The sequence below is a fragment of the Eretmochelys imbricata genome, chromosome 2 (genome assembly GCF_965152235.1).
Source record: "Eretmochelys imbricata isolate rEreImb1 chromosome 2, rEreImb1.hap1, whole genome shotgun sequence".
Classification (NCBI taxonomy): Eukaryota; Metazoa; Chordata; order Testudines; family Cheloniidae; genus Eretmochelys; species Eretmochelys imbricata.
The window spans coordinates 105,064,210-105,082,870 of record NC_135573.1 but is presented as its reverse complement, the minus strand read 5'-3'; the positions used below and the strand labels follow the sequence as shown (position 1 = coordinate 105,082,870).

Here is an 18,661-nt window from a genome sequence, read left to right as displayed (position 1 = left end):
CACTGCCGCTAAATAGTGATGATCTCAGCAACTGCCTGGACTCCCAGGATCTGCAGCTTCGGGCAGCCCTGCTATGGTCTTCCTAGGTCTTCCAGGCTACTGGGCTGCCCTGGAGCTGTAGCCTGTGCTAGGCCTTCCATGCTCCCAGCTCCACAGCAGGGTGTCTGGCAACCCTGCTGTGCCGTGGAGCTCCAGCTGGAGCCTAGGCTTTCAGAAGTCTAGGTTCCCCACTCGGCAGCAGAAATCCTGGCAGCACTGCCGTGGAGCTGGGAATCTAGCAGCTTGGAGAGCTCCTGCTCCTGCCAGGACTCTGGGGGCTGGCAGCTCTCTGCTGCAGAGCTGAAGATCCTGGAACATGAACTCTGGCAGTTTTCCAGTGCCCCATTCAGTTTTGCCTATGCATTTCCATTGAAGAGAATGGTTGCACAGGTGTTACTGAGGGCATAATTAGAACACAGTGGGGTTGCACAGGTGTAATGAGGACAACATTTGGCCTACAGTGTCTTTTATTACTGCTGATAATTTATGAGAAGAAAAGAATTAACACTGATTCTAAGATCCTAGGGGGGTGTTTACAGCACTGGCAGTATGCCATGCCTGCATAGTAGCTTTTGAGGGAGCTTTGACAGAAAATGGAAGCTTTAGGAAGCTGTTGCTGAGCTTACACAGCAGCAATTTCTCCAAGTTACTTTTTCGGCTGTTAAAATGAAAATAAATGAATTAATCAGTAGAAAAGGACGGAATCTACCGCTCAGATCGAGGGGCAGGTATGATGTGGTTTACATGAAGGATTACCTGGGCTCGAAATAGTGCTTTGAAATTCTCAGCATGGATAAACTGAGAATTGTCTGTATGTTGACGTGTTTGAAATGCCATACTTCAGGGGGAACAGAATGGGTGAAGTTTATGTAGAAACAGCTGACTAGCAGTTGCTTGTTCAAACTGTGAAAAGGAGTTTGCAGCATTTGTGGCATGTATATGAGTAAGCTGGAGGTCATTTCATTCACATGCTTTTAGGCTGTGACATTACCTGGTCATGATGACAATGGCATCATGCGCTACGGTAATGATACAGCTGAGTGGGGACTCCCAAGGCAATGACGGGCATGCCCTGATGATGGCTATGTTTGTGTGATGAAAGTAATACTGTATAATGCAATGTATCTTCGCCAAGTGAAAATGTAGATTTTCAAGTAATGGATGTTTAACTTTAAAAACTAAATACTATGTTCTAAGGGGAAATACTGTTGATCTGCTCCAAGGTTAATCGCAGCATGATTCTAGTGCACCATACACTTTAAAAAAAAATATATATATATATATATATTTCCTGCAAGTTTTTGGGAAATAGTCTGTGCTGTACTGCCATGATAGCTCTCTAATGCTGTAATCATTAATGTTCTTCTGATGAAAATGCAGGAAATGTGTCTGTGGTGAACACAATTAAACGTTGATACACAATCTGTTTTACTGTGTATTTATTTGCATTACATCCCTTCCGAATTCACTGCAGGACTCTAACTATAACATAAAGAGTTACATGGTCATTGCCATTTAAGAGTAACATAATTGCTGTGTTTTGTTTTAATATGGCTCTTTGAATTATTGGTGGTGTTATTGCTTGGATTTTGTTGTGAATTTGGTGTTTTATAATACTTCTAATCTTGATCTTTTTCAGAGCACTCTTATTAGGCTTGGCTTGTAATCCGAACCTGAAAGAGGTGTCTTTAGATCTCAGTAGCTGTGAGGTAAGAATACTGTATCAGAACAAGTTGGAAAGCAGCAATTACTTGGAATTACTCTTTTCCTCAGATACATGGAACCATTTGCTCCTCTTTTGTAGTTAAAAGATATAGAAAAGATAAATTATTTTTATAAAAATGAGCTGATATATATATAGTGCCAACCAAATAGGAGTAAATCTATTTGTGGTGGGCTTGGCTGGTAATGCTCATTGCAAAGATTTTTCTAGATGATGCAGAGCACTGCACTGTTAGAGGCATGGCATCCCCTGTAAAATGGAGTTGTAACGTAAAGTGGGCTTTTCTAAACCCCAGGCAACCTGAGCTGAATGGGTAGCAGCAAGCTGCATATCTTGAAGCTCTTACTGCAGTCTGACTCTCTTCTCCCCAATTTCTCTTTGAGTCCTGCACCCCTTCCCAGATTCACTCTCAGATGTTGTAAGAAACTCTGGTTTTCTAGTTCCAGTTGGAACCTCTTGTCGGAGATTATTGAAACATCTCTTTCACTTTAGGAGGCCTGGTTCAGATGTTCTTCGAATTTTTCCACAATAAATAAATAAAGCACCCTTGTTTATAATAATCCAATGGAAGTTTGAAGCTAGAGTTCACTACTTTGCTTCGGTTCTCTACCCTTTCCACAGGCTGGAGCTTGCTGTGTGCTGAGCACTCTTTTGAGGTACTTGGCATGCTATCTCATAGAACTACTTAGCATTGCTCAGGATAAAGACCCAGTTGCATTCACTAGATGGTTCCTATGAGTGCTGCATAGATAAAAGATCACTGAAGAAGTTGGGGAAAGGAGGAGAATCACTCACTCAACAACTGTGTGGACTTTGCAAACAAATATGAGAACAAAAGAGTAGTCTGAACTTTAGTCCTCCTAAGCTTAGCAGTGAAAACCCCAGAGGAAAGAGCCCACAGTTTTTTGTAAAGGTGACTTGAATGTCCTAGTCGTGGGGCATCCATAGTGTGATATGTATGGAATGCTGTTTGTATCAATTGCAAACTAAGCTGTATACTGGCATCTCTGGACCAGATGCATAATGTCTTGGTAGCAGGGGTGTAGTTTGGGGGAGGTAGATGGGACATTGCCTTCCAAAATGGCAAGCCTCAGGCAGGCATGGAATTTGCTCCCTTCCATCCCCCCATGCAGCCCTGTTGGGCTGACTGGAGCCCTTCCAAACATAGAAGTAAAACTATGCCTGTGCTTGGTAGCCAGTATGAAGAAAGGGAATTAATTAGTGGAGATTTGTTGAGAAAAGAGGATAGGAAAAGTTGAGGCTAGTTGACCTGAAAATAAGACCTCGTGAGCAGTTCTGGTTTGTGTGTGCTTTCACATGACATACCTATTCATGTTGCATCGTCCCCATCCGTCTGATTTTTGTGAGCAGTCAGAGCACTGAAATGTACAAAAATTCTGCTCTCTGAAGTGCTTCTCGAGAGTAAAGCACACTGAGAGAGCAGAGGTTCAGCTCGCTACCTGCACCTCCAATAATCATATAAGCCAGAGTTTGGTTTTGGTGGGTCTCCTAAAAGAGAAGTTGGCAGCACTCATTTGGGGAGAACTGGTGGATTTTTTTCAAGATTTAAATAAAAAAGTATGTTTGACATATCTTAAATTCTGAGCCTGTCAAATCTGACTCTTCCCCTCCAAATAGGAGAGAGCTCAACTTGATGAATATAATTGAAGTGCAGAAATCCTTATCCTATGCTATGTTGTTGTCTGATAATTGATCACACAGTAAAGAGTGGGAATTACATTAGGAGTTTCCCTGATGAGAGAAACACAACCTATTTTTGAATGCATTTAGTACTTTGTTTTGATCTATTGTATCCTTTTGAAACCATTTTCTTTTAAAGAGCAGTAGTGTGTAAATTGCAAATAAGATAGCTTTCAAGTCAGGAAGATGGAGGAATGGGGGGTGTAGTTTCAAAGTCCGTTTTTTAAAATATGGAGTCCTGGTTTTTTTTGTTTTTTTGTTTTGTTGTTTTTTTTAAGAGTAGTTGACTTTCGTGATTGTAAATTACATACATAATTTTGCTGGAGTTCACAGGAAGGAGACACAAACGTGGCTTTAAGGGCTGGCATTAATGGGGGCAGTTTTTGGAATTAGGCAATTTCTGCAGTCGGTAGAGGAGAAAGTTAAACCACCAGGGCCTGGGGGTGGAGGGAAGCCCCTCAGTTGGGGGCCATGCTATGTTGAACACTGAGCCAAGTCTGATCATGGCATATACCTATCACCTTGTGAGCCCTCTTCCACATCTTGTGCAGAGAGGCTGGCCCCTTTCTCACCCCTGTCTTTCTTAATTAAACTGTCCAAGCCTGTACTGGTACTGTGGTTCCTGACCCATGGGAGGAAGTGTATCCCAGGAGTAATGCCAGAGTCAGGAGAAGATGTTCTCTTCTACCTTTTGGTGACTTAAATAGGCTTCCTGCTTAGCTTAGTTTGAAGGATTGCCTCCCCCAAGACAAAATGTGAACTTAAAACAGCTGTAAAAGAGAAAATCGAGCCAGTCAGTCAACTGACATTTCTCCATAGTCCCTTGCCCTGACTTGTCTCCCCATGACTAAACCGCATCTATCCTCTTGTGCTTTTAAAAAAAAAGTTATGCTTGCAACAATCTCATCCATAATGTAGGGTAGGAAGCACCCTGACAGGAACTGAGACTGGTTAGCTCTCTGACCTGGTTAGACCTCTGACTCGTTCTGGATGAGCAATCAGCGCAGCCTTTGCCCAGCAATAAAGTCTGTGAGCCAGTTTCCCTCCTCTCTCCCAACTCCAGCTCCTGTGAGGGTGTAGCAATAAGAGGCAGGAAGCCCTGATGCTTCCACCTTTGTCCTTCCTTCTTCCTGCTCATGCAAGGTTGTATCCAGGCTGCAGGGCCGGGGGCCTTAATTCTGCATGGAAAGATAAATTTCTCCTTTCCGCTCTTTCTTTTCTCTTTTTATTTGCCAGCACATCAAATTTCTGGTGTACTAACTCCAGTCCAGAGCTTGATTGTTTTATATTGCTAATTTTATTATGAAAACTGCAGTTTTATTTCTACCTGCTCAGCACTGATATATTTCACTCTTTTTCCCTTCTGCTTCACTTAGCTTGGTCACTGTGTAAGTACCCTCCATGCATTACGTTCAGCATATTAACCGTTAAATTAGTAAGCACTTTGTTTTCACTCCCCGCATACTGGTACATTATAGCTTCTGCTGTGCTTTCTGCTTTTTAATTGCTGAAAAACTGGTTCTTAATATGTGATGTATTGGTATTTGTTATCTCTGAAGTATGGACACAGGATGTGGGGTTTTATACCCTGTCATGGGTCAAGTTTACAAAGGACTGTAAACCTAATCTTTACTTTTGTACACTCTGTCTTTTGTGGGAGCAAATAATATAATTTTGACTCTCTCTGACTTTTGGGATCAAATGTTTCTTTACCCTTACATTAAGTAGACATTGGTCCTGCTTCGAGCAGGGGGTTGGACTAGATGACCTTCAGGGGTCCCTTCCAACCCTGATATTCTATGATTCTATGACATCAATATTCTTATATTTGTGTCCCCTAAAAATTGCAAATATAAAATTGTGGATGCAAACTTAAAAGCTGCCCTTGAAAAATTGTTCCTGTGTGTATTTAAAGCATGCACAGAATTAGCATTTAAGCCCTATTTTGGATGTAATTTTGGCGCAGAGAAATTGTACCATACTATTGATTGATACAGAATCCCTTTCGAGATTCTTATAAAGTTTTTTTAATTCAAAAAGAAATTCTCTGAGTACAGAAACTGACAGTGTGTTGAAATGTAGCCAATGAAAAATGTGCTCAGAGAAATGTTTGTCTAAGTTATACTTTCTTTTTTATGTAACACGAGTTCAAGTCCGAGCAAAGCCAAATTTATAATATGCCACTAAGATGTCCATATTTTTAAAAAGACAAATTAAATAAAGGCCAAGTCCATATAATATGTCAGTTCCACTGGCTTAACAATAATTAATGTGGCAGGTTGTGTAAAAGGGTTGTCTAATAGCGTGTGAGTCAGTGAGCAAATTCCAAAGTGAAGTGGAATGATTCTGGCACGCATATTGCAAGTGTTACAAATGCTGTTAGTAAATTAGAGATGGACTAAAGCTGCACAAATTTTGATCCAGATTTAGATTTTTAACTCCACCAGTTCCAGGAGGGTTTGGATCCGGGGTTTCTTTCAGTCCATTGAAAAAAGAAGGGCTGTGTACAAAATATCCTTCTTGGTTTAGGCGTATTTTATATTTAAGATTTTAGCTTGGCCCCATCACTGTAATAAAAGTCGAAATTGGGGCATTAAGCTCTTTGTCCACCGATGAGAAATCTACAACCTTTCTTAAAAATTGCTAGAACAGTTAACTGAAAAATATTGCTACAAAATATTAGTGAAATATTGCTACAAAATATTAGTGAATCTGGATTAGAGCTGGGTTAAAGGACCATTTTTGCTTAGAGAATATTCACAAAAATCTGCCAATTTGGTTCAGGATATTTGGTCAAATCTACAAATGAGGTGAAATGTTGCCCCTTTTTTATGCATAGCAATATAACAGAGATAGTACTTATCCCCCCGATGGGTGAAATGGCAGCTTGTTTTTATGCTTATAAATCCTGTCTTTTGGTTTCATGAAAACCAGAAAATAGTTTGGAGTGACAAATATAAAATGTATCATTACTGTCTTTTTTTGTAGTGGTCCTACTCTGGGTGATGTTTATGTAGGGAAGACATGATTGTGTTGCATTAATAAGAAATATGAAAATGTTTTTCCTTCTTGGAAAATGTTACTTTAGTATGCAATTCATAGAAATGGTCAATAGTTTTTAACCTTTTAAAGTCTGTGGTTTTAATAATTTGTATCCCTGCCTTTGAAGCCTTTTCAGAAAATTCACTAAATCTTGAAACTGTATTTTAATATGCTGCAATAATTCAGATTAATAATGCAGTACTCTAAACCACACAAGTAATCCTTTCTGTCGTAACGTTTTTCCTCATCCCCATTTTGAATAAGGAAAAGCTCATCTTCTGATTCTCGCTGTTATGATTTTATTAAAGTGTTATAGCTGTTATAAAGCTTTTTAAAAAGTCATGATTGGTCAGAAAAGGCCAAACCCCTGCTGATCCTTGACTTGTTGCTATTTATCACCAACTCTCTTCTCTCTGCTGCACATAGCACCTTGCTTTGGTGCTTAGAGGTAGCAGAAGGCTCTTACTGTAAAACTTTGTCTGTAGAATTCAAGGACGGAAAGGAATGCATAATATCTTTGGCTTTTATGTTGATTGATATCCATCCTTCCCAACAGGAACATAAAAGCACTTAAACGTTTTTACAATAAGGCAAGCAGCAAAACCCCGAAGTCTCTGCCAGCTTGAAGAGTGAAAGGGGGTTTGTCAGTACCACTTAAACGCATCCCTGGTTAAGCTTCTGTCCAATACTTGTTACCAGAAAAGAGAGAGAATTTTACTCTTTTATTATATGCATATCACGAGAGATAAGCATAGAGATTTCTGTGTAGGCTGTAGCATTAATGTCAACAAGTTATAATGTTGTTGCTATTTTTGCTCTATGTGGTATCCTTTATATTTACAAAACTCCTGCTGCTATTTTCTGTTATCAAAATACCTTAATTAGTTGCAGATGTTTTGTCTGTCTCTAGTTGAGATCTGGAGGTGCACAAGTTCTGGAAGGGTGCATAGCAGAAGTACACAATATCACCAGCCTAGACATTTCAGACAATGGTAAGTACATATAAAAGGGGTGAAAGGTAATGCATGCCCTGAAGCTGATTAAGAAATGCTACTTAAATAATTTTATACCATGATGTAATAATGTTTATGTACCATAGGGCTTTGTGTGGGGTTTTTCAATATCACAACAGGTTTTATTAAGAATGGCATCAAAACAAAGTGTGTCCTTGGCTTTGTTTAAGCTTAAGATAGCTGAATCCGAAAATTATCCAGTGCCTAGTAAGTTTCATCAGCTGAAACATTACCTTTATCAATATGGTAGCCAGATTTCAGCATATTCATTTTCTCACCCAAGAACAGACTGAAATGCAGCCTGTTTTAGCAGGTTGGTTTATTCAAAAGCTTCTTACATTAGCCTCTTTGTATCTGGAGGCTGCAAGAGCACGTTGGTACATGTAACTGTTGAGATTGGCAATGTAGCATGTTCCTCTAATTCTCAAAGCCAAGGAACAGAAAAGATCTCCATTGCTTAACAAAGAGAAGAATGTTTGTCCTAGTCTTCCGCTGGAGGAGTGAGGTTTAGGGATTAAATCCTCCTCCTCTTTTTTTGCTGTGTATGCAGTTGCTGATTAGCGGAGAGCTTTTAAATGGTTGGATCACAAACAATAGAGTTGCCTTGTGGAACAATGGAAAATGAAAGGAGACCAAAAGATTTAAAAATAAAAGAATTTAAAAGAAGTGTTCCAGAGTCATTTAAATTGACATGTTGGTGTAAAGTCACTCAAGTGAATGTGGTTTTGTTGATTCAACCCCGTCTAGCAAATGGAGTGTGTTTTTAATTCTGCATTTAATCTGATTCCTCACAGGCCTAGAATCTGATCTCTCGACACTTGTAATCTGGCTTAGTAAAAATCGATCAATAAGACACTTGGCGTTAGGCAAAAATTTTAACAACATGAAATCCAAGTAAGGTTTTTATTATTTTTTCAAATACTAGCAAAATTGATAGCGAAAAGCTGCTGATTTTAATTGTCTCTATCACTTTTTGCCCTGCAGAAATCTTACTCCTGTACTTGATAATTTAGTACAGATGATTCAAGATGAGGATTCAGTGAGTACCCTTTACCTTACTGTAATAATGCATATTTTATGTAGCATCATCCTTGCAGTTTACCACTGGTTTACTACTGTGAAATTATTTGCTGCCTGTTATTTTGACATTATAAAAACATATTTTGTTTGTTCTGATATTTGTTTTGTTAAATAAGAAATTAGTTTTAAATTGTAATTGGGATTACATATAACTAAAGGGGGATCTGTTTTTCACTTAGTGCATGCTCAGAGCTCTCTTTATGCAGTAATAGAAGATGCACATTGGAAGGATAATTTATTCCAAAATGTTTGAAGTTCTTAACCTAGTTTTCTGTAAGTCATACAGTCCTATAGGCACAGATTTTAGACATTTTCATTTCTTAGTAGAAGATTGCAACCCTAGTTTTTTTTGGGGGGTGGGGTGAGGAGAGGTATTTCCTCATACTGTTCTTGATTACCACATTTTTTGCTCAATAGCATACAGAATTGCTGCATCCACCCATCAAAATCTCTTTCACCCAAGAAAAACTGAAGAAAACTAGAAGAAATTAAAGGAACATTTTTCTTTATATATTTATTATTTTCTTCACATTCTCTCAGTACAGTACTTCAGTGGGTAATTTTAATGCATCTTTGCATTGAGTGCTCCATTGGCAGCCTGTCCTACAGTCTTCCTTTCCAACCCTTCCCCAAATTTCAAAAGAACCTTTGTTGGCTGGACTTTGCTCCCCCGTTGCCCTATGTGCGTTGTTCCTGGGTTGGCCAGAAGGGATTTCTTAGGGATGCTGACCTCTCTGTGCTCTGCTTTGCTCTGCTCTATATAGGTTTTTGTAGCATGTTTATCACCTTCTTCAGTTCCTTCTCTTCTCTGTCTCCCTCAAATTACAAGTAAGCTCTGCTTTCTCCAGCCTCCAAGAATAACTAACTCTTGACTCCAGCTGCTGGCCCACCTCCTTTATTCCCTTCACCTCCAAGTTCATTGAATCCACAGTCTGTAACCATTATTTCTGTTTCCTCTCCTTCTGGACTACTCCAGTCTAACATCTGTCTTCTCCACTCCTTTGAAACTGCTTTTGCCAAGGTTTCTAATGACTGATTATTTCCTGGCCAGATCTTAGGACCTCTACTCCATCCTCTCCTTCTTGACCTCTCAGCTGATCCTCCCACTCCCTCTATTCATACGGGTCACACAGGGTTCTGTCCGGCCCTCACCATCTCCTGTCTTGATTGTTAGAGCCTTCTCCTCTCTACCTACCCTGGCTCCTGTACTGTACTCTCCATTTCATGCATAATGCAGAGACTAACACTCTTTGGATCCATGTGCTGACTCGCTCTCCTCCTCAGCATCAACTCCAAGATCCTTGTCCTCATTTTTAAGGCTCTGTATAACTGCTTCTCCCCTTCCTACTTATCTGACTTCACCTGAAAGCCATCTTCAGGGTTTCTTCCATGTCCCTCCTGAACTGATACACAACATGCCCTCACCCTCTCTTAAGTCCAGAGCAGTCCCTAGGGTGAGTGGAGGGCCCGGGACAAATCAGCCCCCACCATAGGTGTGGGAACTACGGGTGCAGAGGTGCTGCAGCATCATCCCTGGGCTCCCGGCCTTATGCGTCCAGGGTCTCGGCTGCCACGCCACGCACTCAGGGTCTTGGCTGCTGCTCCGCGCGCTCAGGGTCTTGGCTGCCCAAAGCGCAGGGCCCAGAGCAGTCACCCCGATTCACCGTACCCAAGGGACAGCGCTGCTTAAGTCACTTCCTGCCTTCAAACACCCTTCCCCAGTGACAAAGGAAGTAAGCCAGTTAAGTCATTTATTTAGACATTTGAAAAAATGTCACCTCTTCTTTGTGCTGTGCACTAATCTTCAGTGCAGAACCATGTGATCTTATTTCTGTAATCCAGTGTCTATTCCCCCCAACCCCCTCCCTACAGTTTTATTATCTCTCTTTGCATCACGTTCGCAATTAGTTTGTAAATTTCTCGAGGCAGGGATCTTGTTATTATTCTGCATTATGAGGTGCCTGGTATATTCATGGGTGCCGAAAGCAACAACAAAACTGTCTTCTAGCATCTGAAGGATCTAGCTCATAAGCCCGAGCTCTGTTGTCCTGTGTGTGAACAAGTTGTTTCAGACAGACTCTAAGAATGACTCTCTGTCCATGCTGAGGTACTCCTGAAATGGAGGTATCTTCACTTTCACATGCTTGCCAATATTGTAAAATGATCCTCTCATTTTCAGTTCTTTTGTTTTTCTTAATCATAACTGTTACTTAACTAATGGTTGAAAAAGATTATCTGCTGTTTTGTAGTACCTGATGTTAAGAACACTGGGGGGAGAGTTTATAATCTGAAAGAACCCCCTGCAAAATAATTCTTCAGATATTTATACATACTTTAAACAGAGCTATTGCTGTGTTGAAATATAGAGAGCATGTTACTTAGCTGTGTAGTGTTTTAAAGGCTCTGTTGTTTTCATACCATTGATAGAGAAGCAGGATACTAATTGTTGGTTTTTTCCTCCCCTGCTGAATGACTAATGAATGAAATGCTTTAGATGTTTAGTAGTTTGGTATAATGACTGAAGAAATGCAACCAGCCACTCACATTTTTCTACACAATTTTTAAAACAACCAGCAAAATACCAGGTGTTGAAGATGCATGAGAATACAATACCTGAATTGTATTTTTTTTTTAAATCTATAAATAGATCTTGTACTGCACAGCCCATAAAAACTTTTATTTCCTTGCACTGCAGTAAAGGCTCAGGGGCTGTATAATTATCATACTTTATTCTTTCCCGCTGCAGAAAAATGGATGCTGCACTGCTGGCTAAACATTACTCAAACTGATGGTTGAACCTCCTGTAAGGGGTTGAATGCCCTCAGTTCTGATGTCAGTGGAGGGTGCTCAGCACTTCACAGGAGACTCTCTGCACCTTGCAGGATTGGGTCCTTTGGGTTTTTTTAAAGCATTTGTATTCTTAGATTAAATAAATTGAATTTGATAATTAACCCCCAAGTGTACCTAGCAAGTGTGTGGCAGTACCAAATGTATATGGTCTCTAATTACATTCTTTAGGATGAGAAGTGTTTTTCCCCCTATTCCCTCCCTGAATAAGATTAATTTGAAAGATGTTTAATGTAGCAGTTCAACATCCATTTTCTGCAGCAGGAAAGAAGAAAGTGTGTGTTTGATATCAAGCTCCCAATATGCATCTGAAATCATAGGGTGCTGCTGGGGAATAAAAGTTTTTATGGTCTGTGCAGAATTGCATCTATTTATACAGGATTTTTTTAAAAGGAAATATTCAGTTCAGATATTGCATTCTCATGCATATTTAACACCTGGTCTCTTTTTTTTGATTTTGTAGAGTAACGTTTGCTCCTGGTTGAATTTTTGCACTCATGATACCAGATCATTTAAAGCATTTCACTCATTACTCATTCAGTAGGGGCGAGGGAAAGACACAAGAAAACCAGTTAGTAATTCACCTACCTCTCTGTCAATAGTGTGAAAATGAAAGCGTTTAAATGCATCACATGCTGTGAATAACATGCTGTCTATATTTGTAACGTGGCAATACCATATGTATAAAGAGCTGAAGCATTACGTTGCAGGGAATTGTTTCAGACTACAAATTCTCCCGTCAGGGTTTAAATAGAGGTGGACAGGAAACAGTTTTCCCATCCTGTGAGGATTTTGAAAACATTTCCAATCCCAAATTACAGCAAAAACGTTGAAAATTTTCATCAGGCAAAAATGCCCATCCTCCTACCCCCAAATCAGATTGGGTCAATTGTTTTAATTTTTGACCTTTTTTCGAAGTTATAAATTAACTTAAATTTCTAAATAAATGGTTGTTTCAACCTGAAAACCAGAAATTTTTCAGTTCAGATATGTCAAAATGGCATTTTTTTTTCAAAAAAAATTTCGAAACAGAAAATTTGTCAAAGCCGACCCTTTCCAGTGAACAGTTTTGTTCACTGACTTGGCATTTTTCAATGTGAGACGTTTTGTAAAAATAGTTCCCAACCTTCTCTAGTTCTGACTGCATAGTCTAAGTAAACATCAGGCTCTTCAGAGCAACTGATGAGCTCCCTAACTAAATGCTGAAAAATTTGAATACGTTGATAATTGTTTAAGAAAACAAAATACCAGAAAGCATAACTGGCCTCTCAACTGGTGAAAATGAAGCTGCCTTAGCTTGAGAGGTGGGCCATTATGAATGGGTTCATTCCTGCAAGCCTCATGGAAATCACTCATTCCCACACAGGGCATCAGTTCGGGTTATGAGCTTCTTTCCTCAGCCAGCAGGAGACACAATTACTTTATGGCACTCGAGTATAGCAGATCGCTCATAATGCAGAAAAAAAAAGAACTCTATCATGAGGAGCTAGCTGGCAAACTAATCAACTTCAGACATAAAGCAATGTGTGGGGCTAGCATGACCGTCGGGAGCAGCTGCAGGTGGAGAGACAGGGTAACAGAAATAAAGTGTCACAGTTACTCACTCAAGGCTATTGGCTAGCATGAAGAAATAAAGACATTTTTATATTCCGTGTTTAAATGTCCTGGTTGGCTCACTTCTTATCACTCTCAGGGGAGGGGATTCAAATGAGAAAGAGAGATGTTCAGGTGTATCAGCTCAGCTCTATGCATTGAGAGTTGGCAAGGAAGAAAGCGTAGGAACAGTTGTAAAAGTAGACAAGTGGATTATCTGAGCTGGCATCGTAGAGGTGGAAGGAGGGCAGTGTCATTCAAAAAATATTGTACTGAGTTTTGTAGGACTTCGAAAGTAAGGACAAGAAGCTTGAAGTTGATGCTGTGGAGAAGGGGAACTAGGGGAACATCTGAAGAAGGATGACATGGTCTGATCAGTTGGAGATGAGAGTGCTCGTTACTAGGGCCCTACCAAATTCACAGCCATGAAAAACACGTCACAGACCATGAAATCTGGACTTTTGTGTGCTTTTACCCTTTACTATATAGATTTCACGGCGGAGACCAGTGTTTCTCAAATTGGAGGTCCTGTCCCAAAAGGGAGTTGCGGGGAGGGTTAAAGGTTATTTTAGGGGGGTCACGGTATTGCCACCCTCACTTCTGCGCTGACTTCAGAGCGGAGCGGCCGGGAGAGCAGCAGCTGTTGGCTGGGCATCCAACTCTGAAGGCAGCGCCCCGCCAGCGGCAGCACAGAAGTAAGGGTGGCAGTACCATACCCAGGCCATCTTACATCTGCACTGCTGCTGGCGGCGGCTCTGCCTTCAGAGCTGGATTCCCGGCCAGCAGCCGCCACTCTCCAGCTGCCCAGCTCTGAAGGCAGTGCCGCCATCAGCAGCAGTGCAGAATTAAGGTAGCAGTACCACACTCCCCGCCCCCTCCCCCCCGCCCCTACAATAACCTTGCAACCCTCCTCCCCAACTGCTTTTTGGGACAGGACCCCTATAATTACAACACCATGAAATTTCAGGTGAAATAGCTGAAATCATGACATTTAAGATTTTAAAAATCCTATGACCATGAAATTGACCAAAATGGACTGTGAATTTGGCAGGGCCCTACTGATTACCTTCCAGGAGACATTCAGCGTTGTGCAGGGTCAGGTCCCAAAATGGTTGTAATGTGTAATAATTTTTCCCCATTCTGAAAAAATATATAATTCAAGCACTAACAGGTCTAATTTATACGTTAAATCACTGGAGTTACAATTACTCTAGCCAGACTAGCAATTCTTTAGTAATCCAAGGATGCTGTGGTGGTATTAATTTCATTTAATGGGAGGTAAATGTCTCTAGGCTTATACTGGGAAAAGTTCAAGTGTGCATTTTTATGTTCACAAAGGTTTTACGTCCTAATTTTAAAATTAAACAAATGCAGCTTACAAGTCCTAAGCAAAGTTTAAAAGGAAAATAACTTTTCAAGACGAGAAAACTGCTGGGCTAATCAATCACTGTTCAGAAATGGTCCATTTTACTATACAACAAGCTCCACAACAGTCGAATTTTCTCCTTTTAAGAATAATTAAGGTTGTATGTAGTAGTGATCCCCTGCCTTTTACATTTCTGTTTTACTTGGTGGCAGTGGGGTAGCTTAAGCAAGTACTGCTGGACTGATTAGTGTGTTCATGTGTCCTGTTTTTCTGCTGTGACTCTGTCTCACAGAAGCACTTAGTACCTCAATTAAACATGTGCATCCAGTCCCAATACTATTCCAATGTGAAGTTAATATTTTTCTGACTGCATAAGGGAATAGAACAGGGAAGCACTGACAGCGCTAGGAGAATTAATAATTATTTGATAGCTGTCATTTAAAATAATCAGTGCATTGCTTTGTCAGTGTTAGACTCTTTAATTATAAACCCACTATGCCTCCAAATCTGTGTACATTCTGTCTTTATAAACATACATCTCAATGCAACATGCTTTTTGGTTATAATTTGTTGTTACTTGTCATACAGTAGTGACAAGGGGCCTGGGCTGTGTAGTGGTAGGTAGTACTGTACAAGCATTTTGGTCTCTAAAAGGGGTATTCACTTTTTGAAGGGTTATAAACTTGGTGACTGTTGAATAAAGGGAAATATTTTAAGTTATCACACATCATCAACTTTGTATTATAGTTCTTAGATGTCTTTAGTAGTTGTGATGCCACAGCAAGGTTAAGGTGATGGAAAAACTTATAATTCATAAACTATTGCATTTGGCTATTTGGGGCCGCGGGGAGAAGACAAAAATGAGTCTGTGTTTGTAGGTATGTTTTTAAAAAGATATTTTTAGTATAAGTCTTTCGAGTCAATATACAGGATCCACAGCATACCAGTGCTCCATAGTGGCCCACAAGAAGCAGTTGCAGTAGTACATGTTGTTGGTTTTTTTAAAAGTACCTAAATGGAGCATAATCATGCAATGAACAATAATCACAGTGATCTTTCTACTGCGTACAGATGTGGTCCCCTCATCTCAAAAAAGATATACTGGCATTAGAAAAGGTTCAGAAAAGTGCAACTAAAATGATTACAGGTTTGGAACGGGTCCCAGATGAGGAGAGATTAAAGAGGCCAGGACTTTTCAGCTTGGAAAAGAGGAGACTAAGGGGGGATATGATAGAGGTATATAAAATCATGAGTGGTGTGGAGAAAGTGAATAAGGAAAAGTTATTTACTTGTTCCCATAATATAAGAACTAGGGGCCACCAAAATGAAATTAATGGGCAGCAGGTTTAAAACAAATAAAAGGAAGTTCTTCTTCACTCAGCGCACAGTCAACCTGAGGAACTCCTTGCCTGAGGAGGTTGTGAAGGCTACGACGATAACAGGATTTAAGAGAGAACTGGATAAATTCATGGAGGTTAAGTCCCTTAATGGCTATTAGCCAGGATGAGTAAGGAATGGTGTCCCTAGCCTCTGTTTGTCAGAGTGTGGAGATGGATGGCAGGCGAGAGATCACTTGATCATTACCTGTTAGGTTCACTCCCTCTGGGGCACCTGGCATTGGCCCCTGTTGGTAGACAGAATACTGGGCTGGATGGACCTTTGGTCTGACCCAGTATGGCCGTTCTTATGTTCTAGTCATCTTATGCGTGTCTACAAGGGACCTCTCTTAATTTCAGACTTGTCACCCATGCAGTCTTTTTTAAAGGAATGGATGTACACCCCCAACCTCTCTCCCTTCCTCTCCTCCCCCCTCCCCCCCAAAAGCTCTTAATGTTGAGGTTACTGTAGTAAAACAATATAAGCAAGGCACTTCAGGAATAAAGTTGTCAGATTGTTTGACTTGTTCTAATTGTATTTCAAAGATCTCAGATCATTATGTTTGTTTACCATGTTATGTTACAGTAGCTACAGTAAACACTGCAATGAATCTGTTACATAGTGTCCCCCCTGTTCCCCACCCATCCCTCTGAGAGGTTCACTAACTTCTAAGGGAGCCCTAAGAACCCTCTTTTAGTTGATGTACTAGAATGCATTCTCAGCTCTTGTTTGTTGTTTATATTGTCTATATACTCCACAGCCTTTGCAGTCACTCTCCCTGGCAGATTCCAAGCTGAAGACTGAGCTTACCATAATTATCAATGCATTGGGCAGCAATACTTCTCTTACAAAAGTGGATATTAGTGGGAACGGAATGGGAGACATGGGAGCAAAGATGCTAGCAAAAGCCCTACAGATAAACACCAAGCTCAGGTATAGCTTATTTGCACTAGAAAGGTTGTATGTTTAATAATGTTGTCATCCCTGTTGCCAGCACTCCCTTTCTCCTGTTTTCTCTTATGCAACTGACAGGAAAGTCACCTTGCAGGGTTATCAGTTCCCCAATCACCATCCTTTTTATTTAAAATAAAAATTAAGTAAATTCTCCCTGCAAAAACCTCTACAAATAAAATACATTTATTTGTGAGAATTTTAAACCGCAAAAATCTGGAAATTCTCCTTTAAGGTGGCTGTCTTAAGTTTAAATTAAATCATTTGACCACATCCATCAGTTAGTAGTGGAGGAACCAGTTTAGACAGAATAAGAATGGATACAATCCTTTCGTGGTCCCTCAAGCAAAATCTAAATCCTTTTAAAGTTCAGAAGTAGCAGGATTTCAGAACTGCTTCTTCTGTGGCTCCTCTTGGTTTTCCCTGGGGGGCCGTGAGCAGGTTTCAGGGGGTCTGCCAAGCAGGACCAGTGTTAGACTCTCTGGGGCCTGGGGCAGAAAGTCTAAGCCCTGCCATGCAGGGCTGAAGTCTGGGGCCCTGAGCCCTGCCACCCAGGGCTGAAGCAGAAGCCTGAGCAACTCAGCTTCATGGGGTGTGCCGTGGGGCCCCGGGCAGCTGCCCTGCTTGCTACCCCTTAGTGCTGGCCCTAGCTTTTATATGCAGAGAATCAGTTATTGTAGCGCAGGTGGGCCATGGAGTGTTCATAGCATATTGTGGGGGCGGGGAGGGGCTCAGAAAGAAAAAGGTTGAGAACCCCTGCTGTAATGAAAGCCTACTGCAGTGCATGTCTGTGAAGAGGAAAGTTTAAATGTGGTGGAGGTACTGTAACTGAGAAATCTCTTGCCTGTGTAGGTTTAAATTAATAGCGGTCAACGTGTGTTGTCATTTTTAGTGAGATTGCTGCTTTTGATGTATTACAAATAGAAAATATAATGCAGGGTCAATTCTACATTGGAAGCAAGGTAGACAGAATAGCCTAGTAACTCTGTCCTTTATTTCTATTATTCTAAGGTTTTAATGAGTAGCTAAATTTATGTTTCTAAATGATTTTGCCCTTTACTGTGTATTTTTGGACACACACAACTGCATAACCTTACAATACAAAACTGCATTGGAGATTACTGCTCTGTTCAGTTTGTTTAAAAAGGGGAACTGCTTTTATTAATTCAATCTCTGAGCTTTGTACAATTTTGTTTCCTAACAGAACCGTAATATGGGATAAGAATAATATCACCGCACAGGGCTTCCAGGACATAGCGGTGGCATTGGAAAAGTAAGTTTAAAGGAAGATAACTGATGCAAGAGGAAATCAAGAAATATCTCCTAACAGTGCTGGGCAGGAGACAATGGGATTTAAGGGTGCTCAGCACCTCTCATTTTGGGGCCTGTTGGGACTAAATCTAAAGTAAAGCTTATGAATTCACACTGAGCTCAAAAGGGAGGAAAATGGTTCTTTCATTCTTCTTCCGTGCTCCAGTGGTAGGCACTATATAATAATGTTAAAATGTGGAGGAGGTTGTATTAAACTCTTTTTTCTCTCCATTGATCTATGTTCTTAACAGCCATAGTTTGTGCTTTAAAATAAATTAGTTGTCTGAATGAAACTCTGTGTCCAATAGTCATCACCATAAAATCAGCATTTTGGTCTGTGTATCCATCAAGTAAAAGCTAATAATGAGGGTTTTGGGAACTGCAGTTGTTCATTATAATCCCTATGAAGGTGTGTAATTTTGGGATCGTTGAGATCACATATGCAGTAGCATCTGTTAGAATGACAGACTGAATTACTTTGATCTATATCCATCTCTGTCACTTTTCTGTATGTGATTATGTTTTTCAGGGGAAAAATGCAGATTTTAAGTTAAGCAGCGATTGGAGTTGTTTCATATCATTAGATCCTATAGACAGGGAACAAAGAGAGTCTTTTGA

General features: G+C 40.4%; 1 protein-coding gene across 2 annotated transcripts in view; it reads left to right on the top strand.

Moving 5' to 3' along the window:
- Positions 1–18,661, top strand: part of CARMIL1 (capping protein regulator and myosin 1 linker 1) — a 257,979-nt gene that overhangs the window by 155,606 nt on the left and 83,712 nt on the right. For both annotated transcript variants that reach the window (XR_013345180.1, XM_077810553.1), the window contains exons 17-22: positions 1,679–1,748; positions 7,416–7,497; positions 8,313–8,412; positions 8,503–8,557; positions 16,542–16,714; positions 17,937–18,005. Coding sequence is in view for 1 of the 2 variants with exons in the window: in XM_077810553.1 (XP_077666679.1) it covers positions 1,679–1,748; positions 7,416–7,497; positions 8,313–8,412; positions 8,503–8,557; positions 16,542–16,714; positions 17,937–18,005 (549 nt within the window). In the remaining variant the exon portion in view is untranslated. The remainder of the gene's footprint in view (positions 1–1,678; positions 1,749–7,415; positions 7,498–8,312; positions 8,413–8,502; positions 8,558–16,541; positions 16,715–17,936; positions 18,006–18,661) is intronic.